The sequence below is a fragment of the Protopterus annectens genome, chromosome 9.part0, assembly GCF_019279795.1.
Source record: "Protopterus annectens isolate FY-2018-M chromosome 9.part0, PAN1.0, whole genome shotgun sequence".
Classification (NCBI taxonomy): Eukaryota; Metazoa; Chordata; order Ceratodontiformes; family Protopteridae; genus Protopterus; species Protopterus annectens.
In genome coordinates this window covers 1,773,335,390-1,773,361,007 of record NC_056743.1, presented here as the reverse complement: position 1 = coordinate 1,773,361,007, position 25,618 = coordinate 1,773,335,390, and the positions used below count along the sequence as shown (strand labels likewise).

Genomic DNA, 25,618 nt, shown 5'->3' with positions numbered 1-25,618 from the left:
AGTTCAAGGTAAGCTACAGAAGCTATTTCAAGTGAAAAAAAGCGAAGATACTTAAATCCAGAAGGTAGTCACTTTTCTGAGTTCCCTGCTGCTAGGACCACTCTGTAAACCCACATGGAGCTTGTTTGAGCAGTATAGCCAGAAAAAAATGCCCAGAGGTGGATTTTAAACAGTGAACTACAAAAGAGCTGGAAATGGTCCCAAACAACCAATTACTACAGCTTCTTGTGTTGAGGTCACTTCCCCCAAGGACAGGTAGGCTGCTCAAGGCTCCCCACTGCCGAGGAGCCCGAAGCACAAGCAGTTTGCACGAATGCCAGTCGGCCTCTACCTGAGTTTTCCTTTCCTTTCCAAATTGAATCAAATTGAAGTCTTCTAAAGCTAAGTCTAAACCAGAAATGGAGGACCCCGGCGGTGGACCTTTTTGCCTCCCCATTCAATCACCAGCTCAGCAAATTCTTCACCAGGACTCCTCACAACAGGGCCTGGAAAGTGGATGCCCTATCTTTCCAGTGGTAAACCTCTCTATACATTTCCCCCTCTGCCTCTTCTCACAAGACTACTACTCAAGATTAGACAGGACAGACCAAGGGCAATCCTGATGGCCCTGGACTGGCCACGCCACACTGATACCCACTACTGCGTAGCCTGTCACCAGTGCCACCCTGGCACCTACCCCAGATCCCAACCCTCCTCACTCAGCAGGAGGGACAGATCTTGCATCCGCAACTGCAAACCCTGAATCTTGCAGCCTGGCTTATTCCTTGAATTCTCCCCCAGTGACCAGCCTAAGCAAGCAGGTGCTGGACATCATTCTGGAAGCCAGACAACCAAGTACAAGGAAATCCTATGCTGATAAGTGAAAAAGGTATTGTTCCTGGAGTCAGTCTAAAGAAGAGGACACAGCACTGGCCTCCTTACCTCTAATCCTAGATTACCTAGCATATCTACTCCACAGAGGCCTATCCTTCTCCTCCGTTAAAATCCATGCTTCTGCCATCTCGGCTCATTACAACACTCAGCCACCTCTCTTCTCTCACCTTCTCATCAAACAGTTCCTGAGAGGGGCAAACAACTTACTGCCACCAAGGAGAGCCCCCACCCCTGCTTGAGACCTTAACTTTGTACTGAGAAAGCTCACACTACCCCCTTTGAGCCTGTAGCATCTGCAGAGTTAAAATTCCTCTCTTGGAAAACAGCCTTGCTTCTGGCCATCACTTCAGCTAGAAGAGTGTCTGAGCTGCAAGCACTTATGGCTGTGGAACCCTTCATTATTTTTCATGCTGACAGGGTCTCTCTCAGGACTAACCCTTCCTTTATGCCTAAAGTGGTGTCTAGTCTGGCTCTCAGCCAATCTATCCATTTGCCAACTTTCTTCCTTAATCCTCACAATAAAGGGGAAAGGATCCTGCACTCCTAAGATGTGCACAGACAGCTCAGATTCTGCCTTGATATGACTAAGCCCTTCAGGAAGTCTGACCAGTTACAAGTCAGTTTTGCATCAGGGGTAGAGGGCAAGGCCATTTCAAAACAAACAAATTCCAAATGGATAGCACACTGTATCCATTTCTGCTACAAACACCATGGGAAACCAACCCCTCAGGGGGGGTCAGACCGCATTCCGCTAGGGCAACTTCTACCTCTACAGCATTCCTCAGAGGAGTCCCTACCAGGTACATTTTGGAAGCTGCTACCTGGAGTTCTGTTCACACCTTCACCAAGCCACCACCTGCCTATCTTTTCCAAATCCAGGGCGGGTTTTGCAACAGCAGTCCTGCAGGGCATACTAGCCAGCCCCAACTCTTCTTGACTGCCTCCACCCATTGTTAAACTTTGGGAATCAACCCAAGTGTGATGACTACAACAATGAAACATGAAGAACATAGTACAGTTGTGTACACTTTCCATAAATGTAGATGATCAAGTGTATTCACTGTTGCAGTCCTGGTTTCCCACCCTCCAGCCCCCCTTGTTTCTCTCTCTCTCATCTCTAGGTCTATTACTCACCCCTTACAGGACTATTGGTCTTTACTTTTTACTGGTGGCGTTTTTCCCACCATAACATAGCTCCCTATTTGGGGGGCTCCTGACATTTGGGGCAAGAAAAACTGATGTAATGGTGTCGGCTGCCTGTTTTTATACCCCTGATGACCTGACATCAGTCCTGAAGTGACAGCAACCGACGCAGAAATACTAAGTCTCTGGTATTCAGGCCGACTGAGGGCTACCTGCAGGCAGATAACCCAACTGTGATGACTGCAATAGTGAATACACTCGAACATCTACATTTATGGTAGGTGTATACAACTGTACTTTTTATTTATTGTATTTGTTTACCAAGAAGGTTCGACTGGGCAAAAGCCCCTTGTCAGTGGCGGCCTGGGAAGAAAAGCTCCATAAAATACAAAACAGACTTGCATGTTTATACAGTGGAAAGAGAAAATTTATTTCCATACAATGCAGAAATAGACTAACATGTTTACACCATTAGGAAGAGGAATATTGCAGTGATGGATATGTGGTCTGTGCTGCAGCACTATGGTTTTTCACGTAGTACTGTGGCACAGTGAATAAAATACTTGTATACAATTTGAGATGTACACATTAGAGTTGACGGTTCTTATAAATATTCGTACAATATGTTACTGTCTAGATGTGTTTTGAGCTTGTTGTTATATATGGAGAGGTTTGAGATTGTCTGTACATGTCAAAGTGTATAAGACAAGTGTGTTAAGGTACAGAAGTGAGAAGAGAGGTAGAAGTCATTTAGCCTGGGGTGTCACAGGAGCATAGCCAACTCTGTGTGAGATATTATTTGAGCTCTATTTTAAAGGGTGTTTTGTACCCAATCGGTCTTAAGTAGGTAGGAATACAGTTTATTTGTTTGGAGAGACAATTAGAATAGAGTGAGTCACCTGTTATGTTTTTAGATTTTATAATGGTGTGCAGAAATTTGTCTGAGGAGTGCAGGGTTTTGCTTGGGGATGAATGAAATTGTGTAGGCTTGGGCTTAGTTTTGGTTTGTGTCATCATTGATGGTTTACTGGTAGTTGTGAAAAATTGAGAGTATGTGAAAGTTTGAGCCAGTTTAATAGTTTACATGGCAAGCACTAATGAATTCTGTTTAGCAAATTGGTGGCAAACTTAGATATTTTATTCTAGCTTTGTTGAAATTTATGGATTAAGGGTGGTAGTTAAGTTAGAAAAAATAAGTGCTACATACAGAAGACTAAGGAGCAGCAATACTTATTCTGGCTGTATCTGCGAGGAATGTTTTTGCTTTGTAGAGATGCCTAGTTTTTTTTTTTTATTGCTAATGAGGTATGGTCATCAGTGATGATTCCAAGTAATTTGGCATGATCCTCTTGATCTATTAAAATGTTGTTTTTGGAGGTTATGGGAAGTGAGCTTTTTGGGAGTTGTATTGGTTTGGCGATGAATAGCATTAATTTTGTTTTTTTGGAAGATGAGGAGTTGGGAACTGTCAAACCAATTTTTGATGAAAAGGTGATTGAGTTTATTTTGTAAGGTTTTTAGGGGGTTTGCTGTGCATATTAGCATGGAGTCATCAACATTGCACTTTAGTGGAATGAGGGAATGCTGAGTGGAGGTCATTGATGAAAAGATTAAATAGGAGTCCCATAACGGGTTCTTGAAAGATGCCTACTGATATGGGTAGGATGGACATTCTGCCATTTTATAGCCTCTTCATTTCCTGTTATGTATGCAACCGGAGGAGTAATCATCCTGCCATTTTATAGCCTTTTCATTTTCTGTTGCATATGGAACCAGTGAAGAGAGGAATTATTGAGCCCCAATGTTTTGCGTGCGTTTAAGAGATTTTGGTGGCAGACCATGTCAAAGGCATTGGATAGGTCCAGGAAAAGAGTGGAGACTTGTTTGTCTGAATTTCTTGATTGACTGACTTTATCTATGAAGCTAAGTAGTGCTGTGGTGGTTCTGTTGTTGGGTCTGAAACCATGTTGTGTTGGGGAGAGGAAGTTATTTTCTATTCTATATTTCAATAACTGGGAGTGTGTGCATTTTTTAATAGTTTTGATAGAGTGAGAGAATTGCTATTTGTCAGTAGTTTGATAGATCTGTAAAATGGCCTCCATTATGCAGGGGATGTTTTTTCCCAATGTTTTATATATTGTTCTGTGTGAGAGTGATTTATTTGGATTGAAACATGATAGGTCACCTCTTTTGCAGCTGTCTTAATGTATTCTGAGGGTAGTTTGCACACAGAGTTAGTGTATGTTTTTGTTTCTGGAGATATTTTTAGATAACTGTAGTTGAGACTGGTCTAAAGGAGAATGTGTTCGGCCTTGTAGATGTTTGGTTAGGAAGCTGTGGATTTTGATTGCTTTTATAGTCAACCAGAGAGGCTACTGTTTCAATAAAGTGGGAGTTACACCGGGATGTTTACTTTCATTTGGATTAGTGTTTGACCGTGTGGGCCGAGTTACTTTGCTGAGATGTAGGAGGTCATTTATTGAGGTCCAGAATTGTTTAGGATTGGTTTGATTATCTATTTGTTGAATTTAGAATGATTCCCGACTATCCTGGTTTTGTATTTAGCTTGTTTTTTTTTTTTTTAGTTGCTTAAGTTTTTCTAGATTGGTTACTGTTTTGTCATAGCTTCCAAACATTATCGTTTTCTCTCATAAGTTGCTTTGCACTCCATTATAGCTATGGTGTGGTCTTTGTTTTGACTCTTTGTTCATACTGGGGCCAGTTATTCACTACATTTAGAAAGACTTTTGTTAAAAATGTGGAACAGCATCATCTAGGGGTAGGAGCTTGTATTCTGGTTGAATTTTTGTAAGTTACTAGTGAGCATTTCTATGCTGAATGTGGAGAGGTTTCTTACTTCGTTCATTTGGTGGGGTAGTCTAATTTGTTTTTAGTATCTAATGACTTATGTTGGTAGGTGATCGTTTGGATAGTTTGGTAAGGTACCTGAAGCTAACTATTTTTTGGTTTTGGATGTAAAAATCCAGTCTAGGGATGATTATCTTATTTGTTCCTTTATCTCGTTGGGGAATTTAATAAGGTTAGTGAAGACATGCAATTGTTGGATTGTCGCTATTTATGGTAAGCTAGCTGATTTTGATATCACCCACTGTAACTGTTTCTTGTTGGATGTTAGTAGATGTCCAGTAGATTATGTCCCCCGAGATGGGGGATATTGTTACCTTTGGGTATGTATGTGCCTGCTGCAGTTAGTGTTTTATGTTTGTATAGTTTGGGAATGTTACTGATAATTCTACAATTTGGAATTGGGGGATCGGCCTATGTTATAGTGAGAGATCATAGGTGTGTTTGTAGATTATTGCAACCCTACCTGCCCTTTTGTGAATTCTGTCTACCCTAATTATATTGTAACCAGAAATATAGGATTTCATTGTCAGTTGCTTCCCAGTTCAGACAAGTGTCTTGAGAGTACAAAAATATCAGGCGAGTGGCTACTTACCAAGGCACGGATTTCAGAGTTTATTAAAAAGGCTTCTTTCATCGGTATGCAACATTTTTAGCCCTGTTTGGTTTTTGGGAATAATAGTAGTTTGGTTTGTATTGCACATATTAGGTGTGGTGGGTTGTAGAGGACCTGGTTTGGGATGGACATCCCTGCTTAGTTGTAATCCTTGATTGCCGTAGATGTAAAGTTGAAGTAGCTTGTTTTTGTTTTTTACTGTTTCTGATAAAATCTACTGGACTGGGACATAAGATTTTATTTCTAAAGTATTTTACGGGTGGGCTTGTTAGGGTGTTGGGGTGATTGTGAATCCATGGCTAATAGGTACAGGATAGATTGTAGAGACTGAGCAAGGGAGATATGAGCGTTGCATTATTTGATCTTATGCTGTGGCTTCAGCTAGTAGCAGAAGGGTAAAGGATATTAGGATGTGGATGTAGTGCATCTTTGTGGGATATAAGTGAGAGCTATTCATAACAGTAGTGGGTGGAGAGATGTTGGTAGCTGGGAAGCAAATATGTAGTTATGGGAGGAGCTATCAAATAGGGAGGACTGTTGTATTGTGTTGATGTTTGTATTGGTTAATGACGGTGTGGGAAGATTTGGTCTGTGTACAAGTTTGTGGATAGAGGGGATGGGTGGGAATGGGTGTAAGGGAGTGAAGTGAGCTCGAGCAGAGAGAGGTCAAATGTAGTGGGGCTACATCCCATAGGCATGGTAGGATGTGTAAGAGAAAAACATGAGTTACTCATCAAGGCTTGGTAAGTTTGCAGTAATGATTTACTGTAAACTCTAGTTTGGGAAAGGGATGTTAAGGCCTGATAATAACTTCAAAATGTGGCCTTATTTCTTTTGGGGAGAGTGGCTGTGTCCTATTAGCCATGCATCTCCAGTTAAACATTAAAAATGACGATTTAGGAGAAATTGGCAAGTGTCTTGAGTGTGCAGAACGATAACCTACATGTTTTGTATAGTGATGCTGTAGTCAGATTCTATATGGCTAAAGCACAGGTATGAGGGTGGCTGTTTGCATCCAGAGTTGTTCCTACATCCTGTTCCTTAATTAGTTGGGGCTATTTTATTGCAGCTTTATGCTGGAAGGATAGAAAAAGAAAGGGGAAAAAATAAGTTATTAGGTTTAGGGAACAGTATGCATGTATTAACATATTTCTAATCATTTTTAATCATGTACTTATTGACTGAGGAGAGAAAGAAAGAACATGTAAAAACATTCATGGAAACAAAAATGGTACACTGGAATGGTAGTTGGTGTGCTTAGACTCTACTGCTAGGCCTGTAAGTAAGTCAGTACAGTAATTTTAATTTTAGCATTAATGAAGCAGTATAAGCAGATGTGAATATAAAGTGGCTACATCCGTGACTACAAGTGTCTCTTCAAGTAGTCACAATGCCTCTGCCATGTGGTTTACTATGGCTAGTAAAACTATATCATACTTTCAGTTTTGCTTTGCATAGGACAATTTACGTTTATCATCAGTGAGGCAACATAAGCAGTTTTGGATATAAAATGGTTACAATGACGACAATTACACATATAAAATCTCTTAAGTAATCACAATGTCACTGCCACGTGGTTTACTCTGGCTGATAGAATTCATGCACTTTCAGTTTTGCTACTTGTGGGACAATTAACTCACATCCATGCCGTTGCATCAGAAATGCAACATTTTTTAGTAATTTATAACATTCACAAAAGACTACACATAACGTAGAGAATTATGAGTGGGGTTGCCAATCCTAACTGACTTATATGTTCAAGAAATGGATGCAAAGAAATTCACCTCATGATCAAAGCTTGAGAGGTGAATCTTGGCATCCATATGGAGAACACACAAAAGTAGGTTAAGATCAACAAGCTGGTCATAATTCTTTGTAGTGCATGGAGATTCATCTGCTTCATGTGCTATTAGTTACAGAAAAAAAAATGCCAGAGGTTTTGTTGGCTTTCAAAGCCATGAAGTGCTTGGCAAGCACTGCCAGAAAGCAGTGTAACGGTCCCTTTCATTTACACTGACCTTCCATACCTCTCAAGTGTCTAGATTTTTGCAGAATGTCCAGAGTTTTGCCTCAAATGTTTGGTCTACTGTCCTTGTTTTTTTTTGGACAAATTAAGGATTGAATTCATAAAATAATGACATACTTTTAAGTTTCAGACTTCGTAAACTTCAGAAAATGCAGGCAAACACACATCCTGTTATTCTGGCAACTCTGTACGTTTATAACAGGAAGTCTCAGACATGTTATTTGTACAGACAACATAAACAAATCTTTTATTCTGCTGTTGTCATTTGCTAGTTAGTACTAGCAGATTGTAATGCCCTAGACATGACCTCAACAACTTAAGCAGGGGGTGCTTAAAATTTTTTAGGATCGGGTCTTGAGCATAATTGCCATGATCCATGCACTGTGTAGCTTTCTCCCCAATTGAGTTTCAGCATCTCATAGTTTGGCTTTCAACCACTAGTTTAAGATTATTGCTACAGTGGCATCTCCTGGAGATAAACTGTTATGGTAAGTGTGTTACACAACAGTACTGTCTTGTTGCCCCTCCCTTTCTTCCTTTGTGGGTTCCAAGGCTGAGATGAAGCTTGTAAGGGTGGCATAAATGTGTTCATTTTGGACAAGGAGGGCTCCTGCTTGTGGTTCTTTAATTTGCATTCTGGCTATATTTGTGGGTCCTTTGGCCTTGGCTCTCCAGGGTTTGCACAGGTCAGATGGTAAATCTTCCTGAGATAGTTCTGCTGCCTTTCTCAAGGAGTTGTTTTCAATCTCTTTTTCTCTAGTTGGGCATTTTCTCATTAGGTGGGAAGACGTGGAAAATAGGGTGGTTCTGGAAATATTCAGACCGTGTAGGTTATGAATTAGTCCTACTGATATGCCGTTAAAGAACAGAATTGCAGAACTGACCGAGACAGCAGATCAAGTTGGTTCCTGTAACTGAATGTTGGTATGATGAAGTGAAAGCATGGTTTGCATGGCTGCAATAGAAAACTGTTTCCTGACCGTAGAGTAAGCAGTTGAGTGCTCCATTATATAGCATTTATTTTTGGTACTGTCCCCAAAGTTTTGGCATCACTTGAGAGACAGCAAAACAATGTAAAATATGCAAAATGCTTTTTTCCTTTGTGCATAATATTTTGGAAAATATTCCCCTAGAGATAGACAAAATAACAGTCCAAGAGAGCCAGTATAGCTGCAACCACAGGGAGCCTGATAACTAGGCACATACTTTTTTAATTTCAATTTAATTTGAAATTTCAGACCTATCATCATTTTTCCTTTCCATCTTCCCCTAAGAAAGGCTAATCCTGTTTACATAAAATTAGTACCAAGTATTTATCAAGTGGAAAAAAAGATGGTGTTGGGGGTTTACTCCATTGGGTTTTCTGTTTCACATGTCCCTTGTAACAGATGGATTAGTCTACACTTGTAGAGTAACATTCGTTAAATGCTCAGGCAGGTCAACCAGCTGTAAATGCCGAAAAGGTCTGTTTGACTTTAAGTACTGAAAATAACATTAAGACTTATTCTGACCACTTGCACCTCAGCAAATGCAAAAACATCTATTGTTCTGCACTGTCTTCTTACCTTGCTTTCGTAGTGTGTTTTTCTAATTACTCTCAACCTTGTTTGATGGTTTCCTACACATTCCCTTTTACAGAGCCCACAGACAGTTTCTGAAGATTTTTGTGTGAAATCCAGATGTTTAGTTTACTGCTCTTTTTTTGGACTTTTCTCACTGTGCCCTGAGTGTGACACATTTTCTGGTTCCAGTGTCTGCACATCTGAGATAGAAAGAAATTCCTATATTTCATTGTTTTCATAATGTTTCTGTCCATTTGAGTCAAGGCTTTCAGTTTGGCATTCCACCAGACTTTGCTTCCACAGCCTAGACATTGTTCCCACCTTCCAGAAATCAAATATGTAGCTCTTAAAGAGGTTTTCAGGATCCATGTTAAACATCAAAACCACTGTAATTTATTTTATTAAAGACAGGGATCAGCTGATCATGGACCTTTTTGACTCATGTTATTAAAAAGTTCACTTACCTACCAGAATGTTTCTGAAAGCACTGTGATTCATCTTCCTCAGTCCTTACGTTGTCTTATGGCAGGCTTTATACAAGGAAGATCCAGTAGTACATCAGAATCTAGGGCTTCTCGACAACATTCTACTCATTTACCCTCTCTAGTAATAGTATTTTGTGCACATCTAAACCAGGGTCTCCTCCTGTCTGTACATTGTCTTCCAAATAAAAAGATGACCACAGTTGCCTTGGATTACGCTTAGAATGTCTATAAAGGTCTAAAAATGCAAGAGATTTGAATTTCCCTCCCAGGGGAGGAAACGTAAAATGTAATGTAGATTATGGCAGTCCTTCTGAGTGTCAGCTTTTTTAGCCAGGAACTGGGTAGTCACAGACACCACTACAGTGATTTAGTACATAGTGTGGTGGAGGGTGCCCACTATTATTATAAGCTTCACGTCGTCATCTTGTGTCACAGTGTACCTCCATCAAACCACACAATTCTTGGGCCTCCCTTATAGGATAAAAATGTGTTTTACAGTGACACTCAACTGCACATAATTTGAAATAGCCAGTATTTAACTTAGCACATTATTTTTTACTGCTGACTACTGATTTGCAGTAATGTTACATAAAGGAATTACTAAATAATTGTGTTGTACACACCATTTTCATACTTGGGTGGGCCTTCTGTGTAACAGGCCTGATTCCCGGCAAGGCTGGCCTGACCAATTGAAAAACCATGTTTTGTGCCAGTGCTATTGTTATATCCAACGATAAGCAAAAAGCTGCAGCTTGTCAAGACTAAAAACTGAACGGAGAGATTTCTATACATAAAGACATGGAAGTTGTCTGCAGATAAAGATACTTGCATTTCACCTGAATAACCAGCTATTAGTACTCTATTTCAGATTATCACATCACCTCATAGGAGCAAGTTCCTTTCCTGTCCCTTCAACTCAAGATCTAGTCTGTGCTCTTACTTTAATCTGTTATACTTAAGGTATTTCTGAAAGTAGAAAGAGAAAAGGCGGATTTCTTTCCAATAAATCCAAGCTGGATAAGGCACCTATGGTTTACACTTTGACATAGATCTCGGTGGCACAGCCTTTGTCATTGCCTTTCCATAGCAGATGTTAAGCATAGCGAGAGGGCAAGACACTGCATTTTTATTGCAAAATTGTCATCTTCAGCATGGAAGACTTAAGGTTGACTTGTAGCAACCATTTCGTTTCTGACTGTGTGTCTTCCATTCAGACAGAGGTAAAAAGATCTTGTACCAGAAATTCATATATCTTTTAAATGGGCACATTGCATCTACTGATGCTGAAAGATGTTTAACCTGGCTAATGCATCTTTCCTCTGGTTTTACAATACACTGGACACATTGTGTCCACTGGTACTAAAAAGATGCCTGACCCCCACTAGTGCATTTTTCCTATAGTATTACAGTGCTTTTATTACCTTTAACACAGGTTTAGTCTAGTTCTCTTTAAGTATACAAAATTGCAGTTTTCATGTTTGCCTAATGAGCCTCTTATAACATCCAGTTCAGCTTGTAAACACTTCACAAAAGGAATTTTGCAGCTGAGGCTCCGTCTACTCTCCATTTTCAGTAACCATGCAGACTTCTTTTTCTATTTCAGCAGCTAATTGCATTATTTTTGTCATGAATGACCTTAACTAGGGAGGTTAGGTTTCACTATAGCATATCTGTAACTACTACTGCAGCCATTTTCAAAGGTAGACCAGGTGAAAATATTTTTGAATCATTCCTTTCCATTCACGTATACCTTTCTATTATGGACTAGATACCCAACTGTCCTGCAGGGAGTGCTAAAGACTAGTGATCCTGATTGGGATTCGTAAGCATGCACAACATAGCAGTTTTTCAAATACAGTGTATGATTTTCTAAAGCAGTGAATTATACACCATATGTACAGCTGTATATGTTGCTTGCCATAGCAGTATGTATGTGATCAGACAATCATTGAAGGATAGGCCCCAATCCCTTCAGTGCTCATGTCGGGTTTGGTGTTTTGATTTTTCTGAGCGGGTTTCTGGAGAAATTGCTTCTGCTGTGCTACTTTGTGTAGTATTTACTGCAGTTTTATGTTCTGCTATTGGGCACATACCTGATGCAGAGCTGCAGTACACAGACAAATAGTTTATTTAATAGAGCCGTCTTAAGTGTATCCCTTTGCATACATACTTCCTTGTGTCCCTCTGCTTCTTTCTGGTTTGTTTCCTGAAACACTTTGGGTTTTTCCCTTCAAGTAATCGTATGTATGGGTGAGTTTCCTGAAACACTTTGGGTTTTTCCCCACAAGTAATCGTATGTATGGGTGAGTTGTCACTGTATCAGGACATTTTTAACAGAGCTGTTTACTATTTTATAAGCCCTATCTCTTGCTGCTCTCCACAAACCATGCCGCATTGGTCTTGCATAAAAAGTAGTAAGAAACTGAGTAGAAATTCAGTTATTTTACAAATCTTCAATTTGGTGTGGGTGTTGCAGGAAACCCCTGCTTTGAGTAGGTATTAGAACTGAAAATTTTAGGGTGTACATAAATGTTTCCTGTAGCATAGGTGTTGGTCTAGGCCAGAAGAGGTATGACCTGTCATGTGCAGCTACTAAGATTTTTGAAAAGACCAGGTAGGTTGGAAGGTAAACCCGTAAATAACTAATTGGAGAGTGATGTGCCATACCTAGCAACACAGAATGCAGTCTTTCATACCTGTACTGTTGTAGTTACTTTCAGATTAAACTCATAAAAATTTAATTTGTGTGGAAAGACTTCTCGTGACCATATTAAGAGCCAACTGATGACAGAGGTCTTGCGTTCAGAGGTAGCTAGTTGTAATAATGAGAGATTCTTTCTTTTTTGTGTGTGTGTTTTAGGCGTTCGGAATTTCACATGTGAAACCTGTGGGAAGTCTTTTAAGAGAAAGAACCATTTGGAAGTGCATCGCAGGACTCACACGGGAGAGACTCCATTACAGTAAGTGTAACTGAGACTAATGTTAGAAATGGTGAGGATAGCAGCTTTTTTTGCCACATCTTAATTTGTTTGGATTGTACACATATAACTCAGATGCATTGCATTTATCTACATTTATATCTGGTTCAGGCACCTAGACAGTGAGACATTTCCATGTGGTTAATTTGGTTTGGAACACGTGGCTGAGGTGACATTCAGCTGCAGAGAAATGTAGCTGTTGCAAATTCCCTGTGGGCAAAAAGAAGCACACACTGCTATGCTCACAGTTTTAATAACCAACTGCATGGGGGCAAAAAAGTAGTGAGTGTTGTGCTCAGTATACAGTGCATGCTTATGTAACTACATCATGTAGAAGTGTGCGTCAGTATTGAGGAAATCGTGCATTCTACTGTAGTCACTATGCTGCAGTGTGTATTTTAGGTAATATTCTCTGCACACTGTGGAGGGGGTAGTGGTCCACACATACTAATTATAAAGGCACTGCTCATTGCGCAGTGCATTTTTACTGCCACTGTCATGCCCACTGGCTGGCCTGCCATACTGCCTACTGTCTTATGTTGCATTGGGGGCCATGGACATTATTTTCCACCCTGTACATTTGGTTATTGAAGTTGTGAGCATAGCACTGAATTCTACTATTTGTCCTCAGGAATTCACTGTTAGTTGACATGAATCACTTGAAAACCCACCACTGTTCCATATAGTGTCTATGTTGAATGACAGTTCTAGGCATCCATTGTATCCTTGAGTGAAGTTTTACATCCCAGAATCTCACCTTAGAGTTTCTCCTTTTTATTTTATTTTCTACCCATATGTCTGAGATATTCTCCTTTGTTGTATCATTTTGACTCTGCGGATGACCGTCACATCAGTGTCTACCTCTTCCCCCATGTTATGCTTGAAGGTCCTAAGAATCTACTTCTGGTGGAGCAGTCTTTGTTGTCCAACCTGTACTTAAGATTGTCTGAAGAGGTTAGGCCTTCTAAAATTCTTAAAACTTGATAGTACAAGGATGTCATCTGCATGATGACTTGCAGCAACCCTCCCTTCAGGATTAATAACAACTGTAGGTAGTGTGAAAAAAAAAACTCTCTATTACCTGATGGATGAGCGTCCTTGTTTTTGGTAAGGTGGCTGAAAGATCATCACAGTAATGTTATCTAAACGGGAATGGTAAGACAATTGAGTGCGGTGAAGGATGTTAAACAGAGCTTGTGAGCAGTTGGAAGGGAAGCTATATTAATCAAAAGACTATGAGTGAGGAGTGTAGATTGGTACAACAGAATGTGCCATATGAGGAACACTAAGAGTTTTGTTAGCAGGAGAAAGAAAGAAAGTGATGCAGCATAAGTTGGATGAAAAGCAGTAACATTTGGCTGGTGAGAGAAGGCGGCCCTTTGGTTGAGCCCTGAAGTTAGGGTAAGATGAAGTGTCTTCTATGTAGGAGAATACTTTCCTAAAATTAGAGAAGTACTGAAAAAGAAATGAAATGTGAATTTTTTTAATGGGGATTAAGTTTGAGAAATTTGCAGGTTAAGGAGGATGTGATATGAGCAACATCTGTGTCTGCTGAAGAAATGTAGTGGAGAGGACCCTGTATCTTATGGTTTCGTCCAGAGTTTGGGAGAGTTTCTGTATTTTTGAAAATAAATTGAAAGGAATTTTGATTATTTAAGAATTAAGTAGTGTTGAGTTTCAATGTTATGTTATGTCATGGGTGCTGTAGAAGAATTGAGCAGGAAAAAGAATATGTAGATAGAATATTGGTTAAACGTTTGTGGGAGATTTTGATAGGGAGATGCGTGAAAGAATTTGTGATAGAAACATTAATATTCTGAGGGATTTGTTTCCTTTTCTATTTTCTTTATGATATCTGTTTCATTTTTATCTTACTTATTTTATGTGTGAAGTTTTTGTTGCTTTTTTGTAAATATTAAATAAAAAAAAAAAGTAATGCCGCTGTGTGTGGTACGGTGGTAGCGTTGTTACCTCACAGCAAGAGGTTCTCCCGTTCGATTCTCGGCTTGGCTTGGGAGTGCCTTCTGTGTGGAGTCTGCATGTCCTCCCCGTGGTTGTGTAGCGTTCGAAAGACATGCATGCATAAATGGGCATGCCTTCGTTGAGGGTTGGGCATCGAACTGGCACCTCTTCGTTTCGTAAAAAAATCTACTGCCAATCATTAGCGGACCGGAGTTCCGCTGTGACGACCCCTTACCAGGAAAAAGCCAAAAGACAAACATTAAATTTTAAAAAGTATTGATTCTTTTTTCAATACATCCCTTAGGATCTCTTGTATCCAAAAGAGCTACCACCAACTCGGGCTGAGGGAATATCAATTTAATGCGCCTGTTACTAAGGAAGTACTTAGTAGTGCAGTAGCCTCCCTGCAATGCTGTACTGCAATGTCATATATATATATATATATATATATATATATATATATATATATATATGTATTTTTTTTTATTTATTGTCATAGTACAAAGGTAGAATAATAATTTCTTTTAATAAACACTGGTACAATTTCTGTTAAAATGAAAATGCTAAAGTCATCATGTTCTGCAGTAGTAAACCATATGGGTGAAAAAAATGAGTCCAAACACCTGGTGTGGGAATAGAACTTGCAGCCTTCTGACCTTCCAACCTTCCAACATTAAAGGTGTGTGTGCTATCTTGTGATTCACTGACACTTCATACAAAAGTACTTTTGTTTAGGCTCAAATCATAAATTCGATGACTGTGATATTTGCAGATTTAATCAGAGGAGTTAAGGAAGAAGAATGCTTGATTGTTTTTGCCAGAGAAACATTTGAAATTCATAGAAACAAAGTCTAAGAAATACGTAGTAGAGCAGGGTTAAAGTAGTAGTGAAAGTTCTAACTCAAAAGACTACTAAATCACTTAAAAAGGTGATGATGTCCCCTGTGGATTCTTACAGTTTTATGTATGCTGTTGAGGCTGGCACTTTTTTTTCACTGGCTTCCACTGACCGAGGTTCAAATTAGGTTGTGTATCTGAAGACCCTTTACTAATAGTGGTGCTTTCTAGGCATACAATGGAAAAATTGCCTTTGTCATTACTGAAATCAAAAGAAACATCTGCATTTCCTAAAATATAGTCTTTCGGCTTTTCCCGGTTAGGGGTCGCCACAGCGGAACTCCGGTCCGCTAGTGATTGGCAGTAGATTTTTACGTGGTGGCTTGCCAGGCCTAACGCACAACCTTCAACGAAGGAATGCCCATTCATGCATGTCGACACACAGAAGACGCTCTAACTGAGAATCGAACATGCAACATCTAACTGTGAGGCGACAACGCTACTGCAGCACCACCACCACAGTATAAGGAACATTAGCTACATTATTTGTTTTGAAAGGGATTGAAATTCCTCCAGTTAATTAAGGTCTGTCTTCTGTTCATTTTCTTCACTCACTATAATGTTTTTGACTGTGAAGACACTTCTTTGCAGACTTCTGGGTCCTTTTTTCAGTCAGTTTTACTGGTATCAAAAAATATCATGGGTGACCATTGTTGGCCTATTTCAGATAGTCCTTTTCTCGAAAGGAGATTTTTACAATTATTAAAAGTTGACCATCACCATTGCCATAGAGGGAGCAAGTCCTGACTGTGATCCAAGTGACCAGGTTAGTGGCTTGGGTGCCTGTTGAGCTGATGTGACAGGAATGATGAGGCTTAAGCCTGCAAACCTTGACTTTTTTTGGGGCGGGGTGGGTGGGATTGTAAATCCACGTCCATTTTCCTTGGTTGATTTTTGTGGTAAAGACCAGAGGTTGCAGTGGGTGGGCATGGGGGATGCTTCCTGTAAAAGGGTGGGTCAGGGCAGTTGATTATGTCTAGAATGTTCATTGCACAAGTTCATTGTGTGCCTAATCCTTTGGAAGATGTTCTTCGTCTTCCATTGCTGCAGTCCTGACTATTGGGTATAGTCCGCGTCCCAGTCGGCCCGAATACCAGAGTATAAGGCTGACGTCGGTCAGGGCGCATTAGACTGACGCCAGTACGTCAGGGTACTAATGCGCATGACCGACGTCATATCCTCAGTCTTTTTTGCCGCATGGTCCGATGCAGAAGCAATTTTGCGAGTGCAGGTTGGCGTTCTGAAATATTTCCGGAGTTTCAGACCGAAACAGAGTTGGCTAAGTACCCGTTGGGAATATTTTAGTTTTTCTTGCCTCAGTATTTTACGGATGTCAGAAAAAGTGAATAACTGTATTTTGTGGGAACAGATACCTCATAGGGATTATCATACCTTGTGTATACCTTGTCTAGGGCCTGAGCACGGCGTTGTTGGTTGCCTCTTGTGCTAGGTTTAATAAACGCACTATTAAGAGGAGGTTAGACTGTGCCAGGTTAGTGTTTGGGAGCGTTGTAATTATAAAATGCGTCGGATGCTCGACGCCCGCTTCCTCAAGCGCAAGGATAAAACTGTGAAGCCTAGGGTTGAGGAACCGCAGTCCCGGACGCCGGTTCTTTAGAAGGCTCAGTAGAGCGGAGGTTTTGCCAGGAGTTTCCATGGAGTCCCAGGCAGAAACTATACTTTTACAGGATGTGCCTTCTCGGGAGGTAGGCCAGGCTGAGGGGCCTTCTCAGGTGACTGTTCTTCCCCTCTTCCCAAGGTAGTTCGGCCTCTCCTTCTGTTGCCAAACCTTCTTTGCAGGTAGGCCTACTTCAGCTTCAGTGGGGGCTTCTCCTAGCATTTCGGGTTCTGTACCTAAGAAACATATGCTTAAAATGGCAGAAGATTTGATTACTATGATTAGGGTTCTATGCCACCGCCTGATAAGAGGCCTAGGGTGGAACCGAGTTTGATAGTTTTGAACAGTGTTCAGAAGCCTCAGAATCTTCTGTGGAAGATATACAGGAGTTTCCTACTTATTCTGATTCTGATGTGGATGATTCCACTCCTACAGCTTCTCCGCCTGAGGATTTCTCATTTTCAGAGACTCTGCATTCCATGAGGGAGCACTTTAAATGGGAAGGCCAGGATTACTCTGATTCCAGGAAAACGCTTAGGGAGTTTTTGTTTTACCCCAGCATAGGCCTTTAGCTATTCCTCCTGTGTTGAATGTGGTGGAAGATGTTTTTGCAGAGGCTTCCCTGAACCCTGACTCTTTGCCTCCTGCTCCTGTTAAGCCTGATAGGTATTATAGGGTGCCCAAGCTCATAAATATTTGTTTAAGAGTCCTAGGGCGGACCAGAATCTATTTCTCAAGGGCCTAAGGGTGTAAAGGCTTCTGTGGTTAAAAATCCTGTTCCCACTGATAAGGAGGCAAGGGCTTTGGATAGGTGGGGAAAGAAAGTGTATACTTCTTCCACTCTAGCCATGAGAGCTTTGAATTGCCAGTTTCACATGCTAAAATATCAGAATTATCTCCTTTATTGAATTCTAAGGTGGATGCTTTGGCGGAAGGTATTGAGTGTAAAGAGTTGCTGGATTTGGTTCATGTGTCTGAACAAGTGGGTAAGCATTCTTTGCAATGTGGTTTTGATGCTGTACAGGCCTCCTCCAGGGTGGCTGCTACCAGTTCTGTTCTTGAGGCATGCCTGGTTGAAGGACCAGAATTTAGCTGAGCATGTTAAGACAAGGATTTTGGATGCTCCTTTACAGTCTGATGTGTTGTTTGGATCGCCTGTGGAAGCAGTTTTAAAGAAACTGGAGGACAAAGCTAAGTCTATGCAAACTGTTAAGGATTTCTTGCAGGTGCAGCCTCCAAAGTTTAGTAGAAATTGGCCTGCTAAGGGGTGGACATATCCTGCTTATGATTCCCAGTCTAGGGGTAGGTCTAGACGTGGTAGGGCAGGGCTCAAGGTTCTTTTAGGCCTAGAACAGGAGTTCACCTGCTCAGACTTCTGGTGAGGGCAGGGTCAGTCCTTTCGTAAACAGACCCAATGACCTGTCTTTTCCGCTGCCAGCAGATTCACGTATGGCAGCTCCTTTGGAGGAAGACTGTCTCTTTTCAAAGAAAATTGGGATTTAATTACTCAAGACAAATGGGTGTTGGATATCATTCACCACGGTTACAGGTTTTATTTCCATACAATGCCCCCTTTCAAAGGCATGCCAGATGTTCCTCCTCCACAAAGAAAAGAGGCTCACAAGCAAGTTTCTCAGTTGCTTCACATAGGGGCCATTCAGCCAGTTCCTGTATCAGAAAGGGGCCTAGGATTTTATTCTCGCCTGTTCCTAGTACCAAAGAAGGGGAACACGTGGAGACCAATTTTGGATTTATCTATCCTCAACACTTATCTGGACATTCCCAAGTTCAAGATGTTGTCCTTACAACAGCTTCTACCTCTGCTGGGCAAAGATCACTGGATGGTAACTTTAGATCTCAAGGAAGCTTACCTTCATGTGCCTATAAGGCTAAGTTGCAGGAAGTATCTGCGGTTTCGAGCTGGAAATTCTCATTATCAGTTCTCTGCATTGCCCTTTGGCTTATCTACTGCGCCCAGAGTATTCACAAAGGTTCTGGCTCCAGTGATAGCTTACTTCAGGCTACAAGGAATTCAAATCTATCCTTACTTGGACGACTGCCTGATTCTGGCTCAAGAAAAGGAAGATCTTCTACAGCATCTGGAATATGTCATAGCAGTGCTAAGATGCCTAGGGTATTCTGTGAACGAAATAAAGTCCAGTCTAGTACCCTCTCAAGACATGTGCTTTCTGGGTGTGAGACTGAATACAGCAGCCCAGATGGCCTTTTTAACCCCGGACAAACAAAAGAGTCTGTCACTTTACTTCCATCAACTATCTCATCAGTCCGTGCTGACTGCAAGGACAGTCCTTCAAGCATTAGGGTTCATGGCATCTTGTATTCTGGTGCTTCCCAATGCCAAACTGCATATGAGGAAGCTACAATGGTATCTCAAAAATGTATGGACACAGCACTGCCAGGATTTGGACACTGTCATTCAAATAATACCTTGCCTTCAAACAGAATTTTTGTGGTGGGCTCAGGAATGTCACCTAAACAAGGGACTCTCTGTGACCCGGCCAGAGGCAAGTCAGATCTTAACGACAGATGCCTCGGACATAGCTTGGGGAGCTCATCTAGATGGAAAGTGGATACAAGACAAGTGGCCTGCCAAACTACAGCATCTACATATCAACATGAAAGAGATGTTGGCAGTCCAGTTTGCATTAATGGCTTTCAAGGAGTTACTTCTTCCAGGGCAGGTGTTGATTCTAACAGACAACACAACTGTCATGTGGTACATCAACAAGCAAGGGAACACATTCTTATCCTCTATGCAGGCAAGCAATGATTTTATGGGAGACAGCACTAAGCCTGCAACTAACTCTTCAGGCAAGGTTTCTGCCAGGAGCACAGAACTCTTTAGCAGATGTGTTAAGCAGACAAATCATGGATCCCCACGAGTGGAAACTGGATCTTCATGTATTTCAGAAACTGACAGTGTCATGGGGAACTCCAGACATAGATCTGTTCGCTTCTCCACTAAACCACCAGCTGCCACAGTATTGCACAAAGGGGTTTCATCACACAGCTTGGAAAGTGGATGCTCTGTCTTTCAGTTGGAGAAATCTTCATGTTTATGCCTTTCCACCTCTGCCTCTTCTTCCAAAGGTACTGTTAAAGGTCAGACAAGACAGGCCAAGGATGATTTTGATAGCTCCAGATTGGCCTCGACAACACTGGTACCCACTACTACGGAGTCTGGTAAAGAAGCCTCCATGGCCTTTACCTCTGATTCCTCATCTGTTATCTCAGAAGGACGGTCATCTGCTCAATGTCAAGCTACACTCTCTTCATCTAACAGCTTGGCATATTCTGTGTTGAAGCACAGCAGGTCTCAACTTCCTCAACAAGTTTTAAATGTGATCAGGGAAGCTAGAAGACCTAGTACAAGGAAAGTGTATGCGGACAAATGGAAGAGATTTTCATTTTGGAGTACAGCAAAGAATTTGGAGATTTCTGAGCCTAATTTGAGTGTGGCTCTTCAATATCTTACTGAATTATTGGACAAAGGTTTGTCCTTCTCTTCCATAAAGATTCATGCTGCAGCAATTTCAGCTCACTATGATTGTGACCCACCTTTGTTTTCGCATCCTTTGTTCAAGCAGTTTCTTAGAGGGGCAAAGAATATAAGACCCCAGAGCTCCTACTCCTGCTTGGGATCTCAATTTTGTGTTGGAAAAACTTACTCTACAACCTTTTGAGCCTGCAGCTACTGCTGAATTGAAATATTTGTCATGGAACACTGCTTTTCTGTTGGCTATTCTGCAAGAAGGGTGTCTGAGTTGCAGGCCCTTATGGCAGTAGAGCCCTTTGATTTTCCATAAGGATAGGGTATCATTATTACTAATCCTTCTTTTATGCCTAAGGTGGTTTCTAGTGTGGCTTTAAACCAAACTATTCATTTGCCTACGTTTTTGCAGATCCTCAGAATAAAGGGGAAAAGATTTTGCACACTTTAGATGTACACAGGCAATTCGTTATTATTTAAGCAGGACTAAGGATTTTAGGCAGTCTCAGCAGTTGTTTGTTTCTTTTTTGAGTTCTCAGGGCAAGCCTGTGTCAAAACAAACTATTTCTAGGTGGATTGGCTTTTGCATTGCATTTTGTTATTCCCATCATGGCAAGGAGATTCCAGCTGGGATTAGGCCTCATTCCACTAGGGCTACTGCCACTTCAACAGCATTTCTAAGGGGTGGCAACTAAGGATATTCTGGAAGCAGCTACTTGGAGTTCAGTGCATACTTTTTCTAGGCATTATCACCTTCCTATCTACTCTAAGTCTAGGGCTGGTTTTGCCACAGCTGTTTTACAAGGCATGTTGTCAGCTCCTACTACTTTGTAATTTGCCAGCCTCCCTTACCTCTGCTTTGGGATTCTACCCAATAGTCAGGACTGCAGCAATGGAAGACGAAGAACATAGTACAGTTTTGTACCTACCATAAATGTAGATGTTCGAGGATTCCATTGCTGCAGTCCATACTCCCTCCTTCCCCTCTGTATTTAGGGGTGGTTGTGTAGGTGAGTTTACATGCTTATATTTTTGTATATATGGTTGTATATATTGTACATGTTTTGGTGCAGGTTTTTGGGACTTGTCTTTTAGGGTCTTCTGACATCTGGGGCAAGAAAAGACTGAGGATATGACGTCGGTCATGCGCATTAGTACCCTGACGTACTGACGTCAGTCTAATGCGCCCTGACCGACGTCAGCCTTATACTCTGGTATTCGGGCCGACTGGGACGCGGACTATACCCAATAGTCAGGACTGCAGCAATGGAATCCTCGAACATCTACATTTATGGTAGGTACAAAACTGTACTTTATGAGCATGCACAGGGGACTAAAGGTCTTAGCACAGAAAATATTATTTCCTCACCATGCAGATGGTGGCTCTTGCTGTCAGTTCCCTTGACTTTTGCCACAGGAAGAGAAGGGGTTGTAAAGGGTTTTTGCCCCAAGGAATGAATGGGTTCATTGGGTGACTGGAAGATGCAGGCTGTAGTCAAGAAACCAGTTGAGGAAGTCCTAGAACCTGTGGGTGTGTATTCCTTCTTTATGCGGAACATTCCAGGATTAACCGCATAAGAATTCAGAACATTCTGTCAGTCATAACTTCACAGATTAGCTGAGGTGCTGTACATACTTGATAAGAAGACCCCTTATCATTATTTTAATTTAAAAGTATTTCCTGTGACATGGCTTGCTTGTAAGATATCAAAGGCTCCTACATCCCCAGTACTTACAGATATTTTGCCTTTTTACAGGGAAGGGAGATTGTTGGACAAATACAGTAAAAAGGTTATCCATCTAGTACTTTGACTGTCAACGTTCATTACTATTTAGCTCACTTTGTTTTAGTAGAATTTTGCATTTTTTTCATATGCAGGAAACTGCAAAATATTTGATGCTGTCTAAAGAAAAGGAGGATTCATTCAAATGATTCCTAGGAGATTCAAGGCAATTTAGTGTTACTGCCATTAGCCATCAATACTTGTTGTCAGGCTTTCCCCCTTTTCTCAAGGAGAGCTAGGCCAGTTAGTCCTGGGGTAAATTTGAGTGTTCCCATCCCATCATCCAGGTTTTGTTTAAAGTTTGATTATCTATCACCCTGCTTAACCTGAAGGGGCAGCTTATTCCAGAGAAGGGGAAGGTTATGTGATTAGGAATGCTTAACTTGCAGGTCTTTAGGAATTAGTGTAGTTATGATAGGGCTGATACTATTACTGGAGTTGCCATTATAGGTGTCATATGCTGGCATACCTGGTAGTCACCATGCTGTTTTCCTGAAGACATAAAAGGTGAAATCCTAGATACACTAGTTACTTGAAAGTTTTTCTTCGGTCATCCTACCAGAGATCTTTTGAAATCTTTTGAAGAAATGGGAAAGTTTAGTTCCCTATTTTAAACCTGCACCCTGGAATCACTGATCTTGGTTTTGCAAGAAAAAAGGGCCTATGTTGTGTCTTGTCATAGTCTAACAAACTATAATATAATAAGGATTTGAGGGATTTACATTTCAATTTAGCCTGTTGCATATGTACATATGTATGTTACTGCAGATTGCTTTTTATATTTTACAATGTATTTGCTTGTAATGAATTTATTTTTTGTTTAGCTTTTATTTTACATTTGAATGTATACATATTCCCAAGATAAGTATGTAGGTTTCAAAAGTATGCAAAAGTTTTTCAACATTTAGATCACCGTTACAGTAGCCTAAGCTTTTTGTGTCCTGCCCCAGTGACCGGACAGCTTTCAAAGCTTAGGGGCACCTTACCTTCCACATGTTCTAGGCATCAAATTAATTACAGCTTCTTTGCAGTTGAAAAGTGCTCTTTCTGGACCCCCTGGAACTGGCGATTGGATAGTGATCCCACAAAGCTGGTATTAGATTTATTTTTCTCAGGAAAACTGGTGTTTTTGTGACAAAAATGTTGTGCTAGGAAAGTAAATGTTTTGTGGGACTATCATTGAATATCTAGGGGAGTTTATGTAAATGCTTATGTGAACTTTTTTATTAAAAAACATCGCAGGATTTTCTTTCAGCTTTTTTAGGTTTGCATATGTGAAACTGGATGTTGTTCTTGTAGGAGGACTTCTCAGTCATTTACTTAGCTCAGTGCACTTGTTCTCCACATTACCTTCTACTGACTTTTCCAGGCTCCATTGTCTGCTTTTGATGTCTCGTTTTTGGCTACTCTGTGGAGCAGCTACTGGTCTCCATGGTTTTACCTTTCCCTGTCTGCAAGAAGAAGAAGAAAGTTTTTAGGGAATCTTTGGGTGTCAAGGCAGGCAACTGTTGTGCTTCACGTGCAGGTGGGTGATTCTGCTGTAGCCATCTTGGTTCCTCAGACCTGTCATCTTTTTTTCCCCATTCCCTCTGGTGTTGCACCTATAGCCACCTGCCAGTATGCCGTTATACCCCCCCCCTCTAACCAATGTCAAGGTAAGCAGTTTTTTGAAAGGGATATTACATGTCAGTTCACATAAGAAACAAGTGGCTACTCCTTAGGAGCTTAACTTTGTGCTTGAAAAACTTACTCTTTTTTGAACCTGTGCTTGTTTTACTTCTAGGACTATTAGGCATAGGGCTGAGATCTTAACTAGGCACCTTAATATTGCATCAGGTTCTCAGTGTCTGATGGCATTCGTCAGTCGTCCTGAGGTTGAGCTCCCTAAGTGCAAAAGGGATGAAGAAAAATGACTTAGGCGTAGGGCCTCGGACAACACATTCTGTCAGCTAGTTCTCCACAGCTTATGATTGCTGAAGAAGATGAGGCACTTTTGCTGCCCCCTTCCGTGACTGAGGTAGTGGCGCAGGCCTCTTTCAAGACCTGTATGGAGTCCATTATGCTGTTGAGTTCCTCAATTTCCACAGAAGCCTTAGGGTTTGGTTCATCGGTCAGGTCCAGGGCCACTCTGCACGCCTCTGCTTCTGATGAATGCTCTTCAACCAGGGACGCTTCTTGCGACGTTAGCCAATGCCAGCTTGCACATTCCTCAAAAGAGACTGGCATCAGAATTGCAGATGTCCCTAGGCCCAAACCGAGAGCTACCCCTAAGAGGGGATCTTCCTCAGGGCCTATGCCTAGGCCTACTGGCTCCCACACACAGGGTTATCAGCAGGATTTGGTTAGGCTAACTGAAGATTTCCCTGGTCAGATCCAGGCAGCCTCCTATTGAGTCTTCCCAAGGGAAAAGGAAAAGGGACTCCACTTCAGGAGTCCTTTCTGATCTTTTTAAATCAGCTGAAGATTCTGATCAGGAGTCTGTTTTTAATGAAGGAACCTCTCTGACTTCCCTTGAGGAGTCAGATTCTGAGGAAAACCTGGCTTCTGCCCCCCCCCCCCCCCCCGAGGACATTTCCTTTGGGGAAACTCTTCATGCCATAAGGGAGCATTTCCAGTGGGGAAGCCCAGGATTGCCTGCCATCCAAAAAGAGGGTTAGGGAATTCCTTGACCTGCCAGAGCACAAGCCTCTTGCTATCCCTCTGGTTTTAGAAGTTGTACAGGATGTTTTCTTGGATTCCTCTTTGAATCCAAATTCCCTTCCTCCAGCCCCTCGAAAACCATATGGCTTTTATAGAGTAATGGACTCTCATAAGCATCTTTTTAAGAACCTCTCTACTGACCCAGAGGTTGTGACTCCAGGGCTCAAAGGAACTAGAGCTAGTTCCTCCAAAAAAAACCCTGCCCACTGATAGAGAGTAGGGCTCTTGATAGATTTGGCAAAAATGTTTATACACCTGCCATCTGAGCTATGAGGGCCCTTAACTGTCAATTCCACATGATAAAATTCCAGCAGACCATTCTGGTTCAGTTGAACCAAAAACTTAAAACCATTGAGGGCAAGAATCTGTCCAAAGAATTAATGGATCTATGTCACTCTAGCTCTGAAGTTGCTAGACATTCCTTACACTACAGCTATGATGCTATGGAAGCTTCCAGGCAGGCTGCAGCCACTGGTTCTGTTATTAGAAGACATGCATGGCTAAGGGAACAGTCCCTCTCTGAGCATGTCAAGTCAAACCTTTTGGATGCCCCCTTGGATGAAGATTTCCTCTTTGGGCCAAAAGCTGAGATTGTACT

At 41.3% G+C, this 25,618-nt stretch overlaps 1 protein-coding gene across 1 annotated transcript in view; it reads left to right on the top strand.

Moving 5' to 3' along the window:
- The window catches only part of ZNF653 (zinc finger protein 653), an 845,378-nt gene that overhangs the window by 744,406 nt on the left and 75,354 nt on the right, over positions 1 to 25,618 (top strand). Inside the window, exon 8 of the mRNA XM_044084632.1 lies at positions 12,431 to 12,530. Coding sequence (XP_043940567.1) covers positions 12,431 to 12,530 — 100 coding nt within the window. The remainder of the gene's footprint in view (positions 1 to 12,430; positions 12,531 to 25,618) is intronic.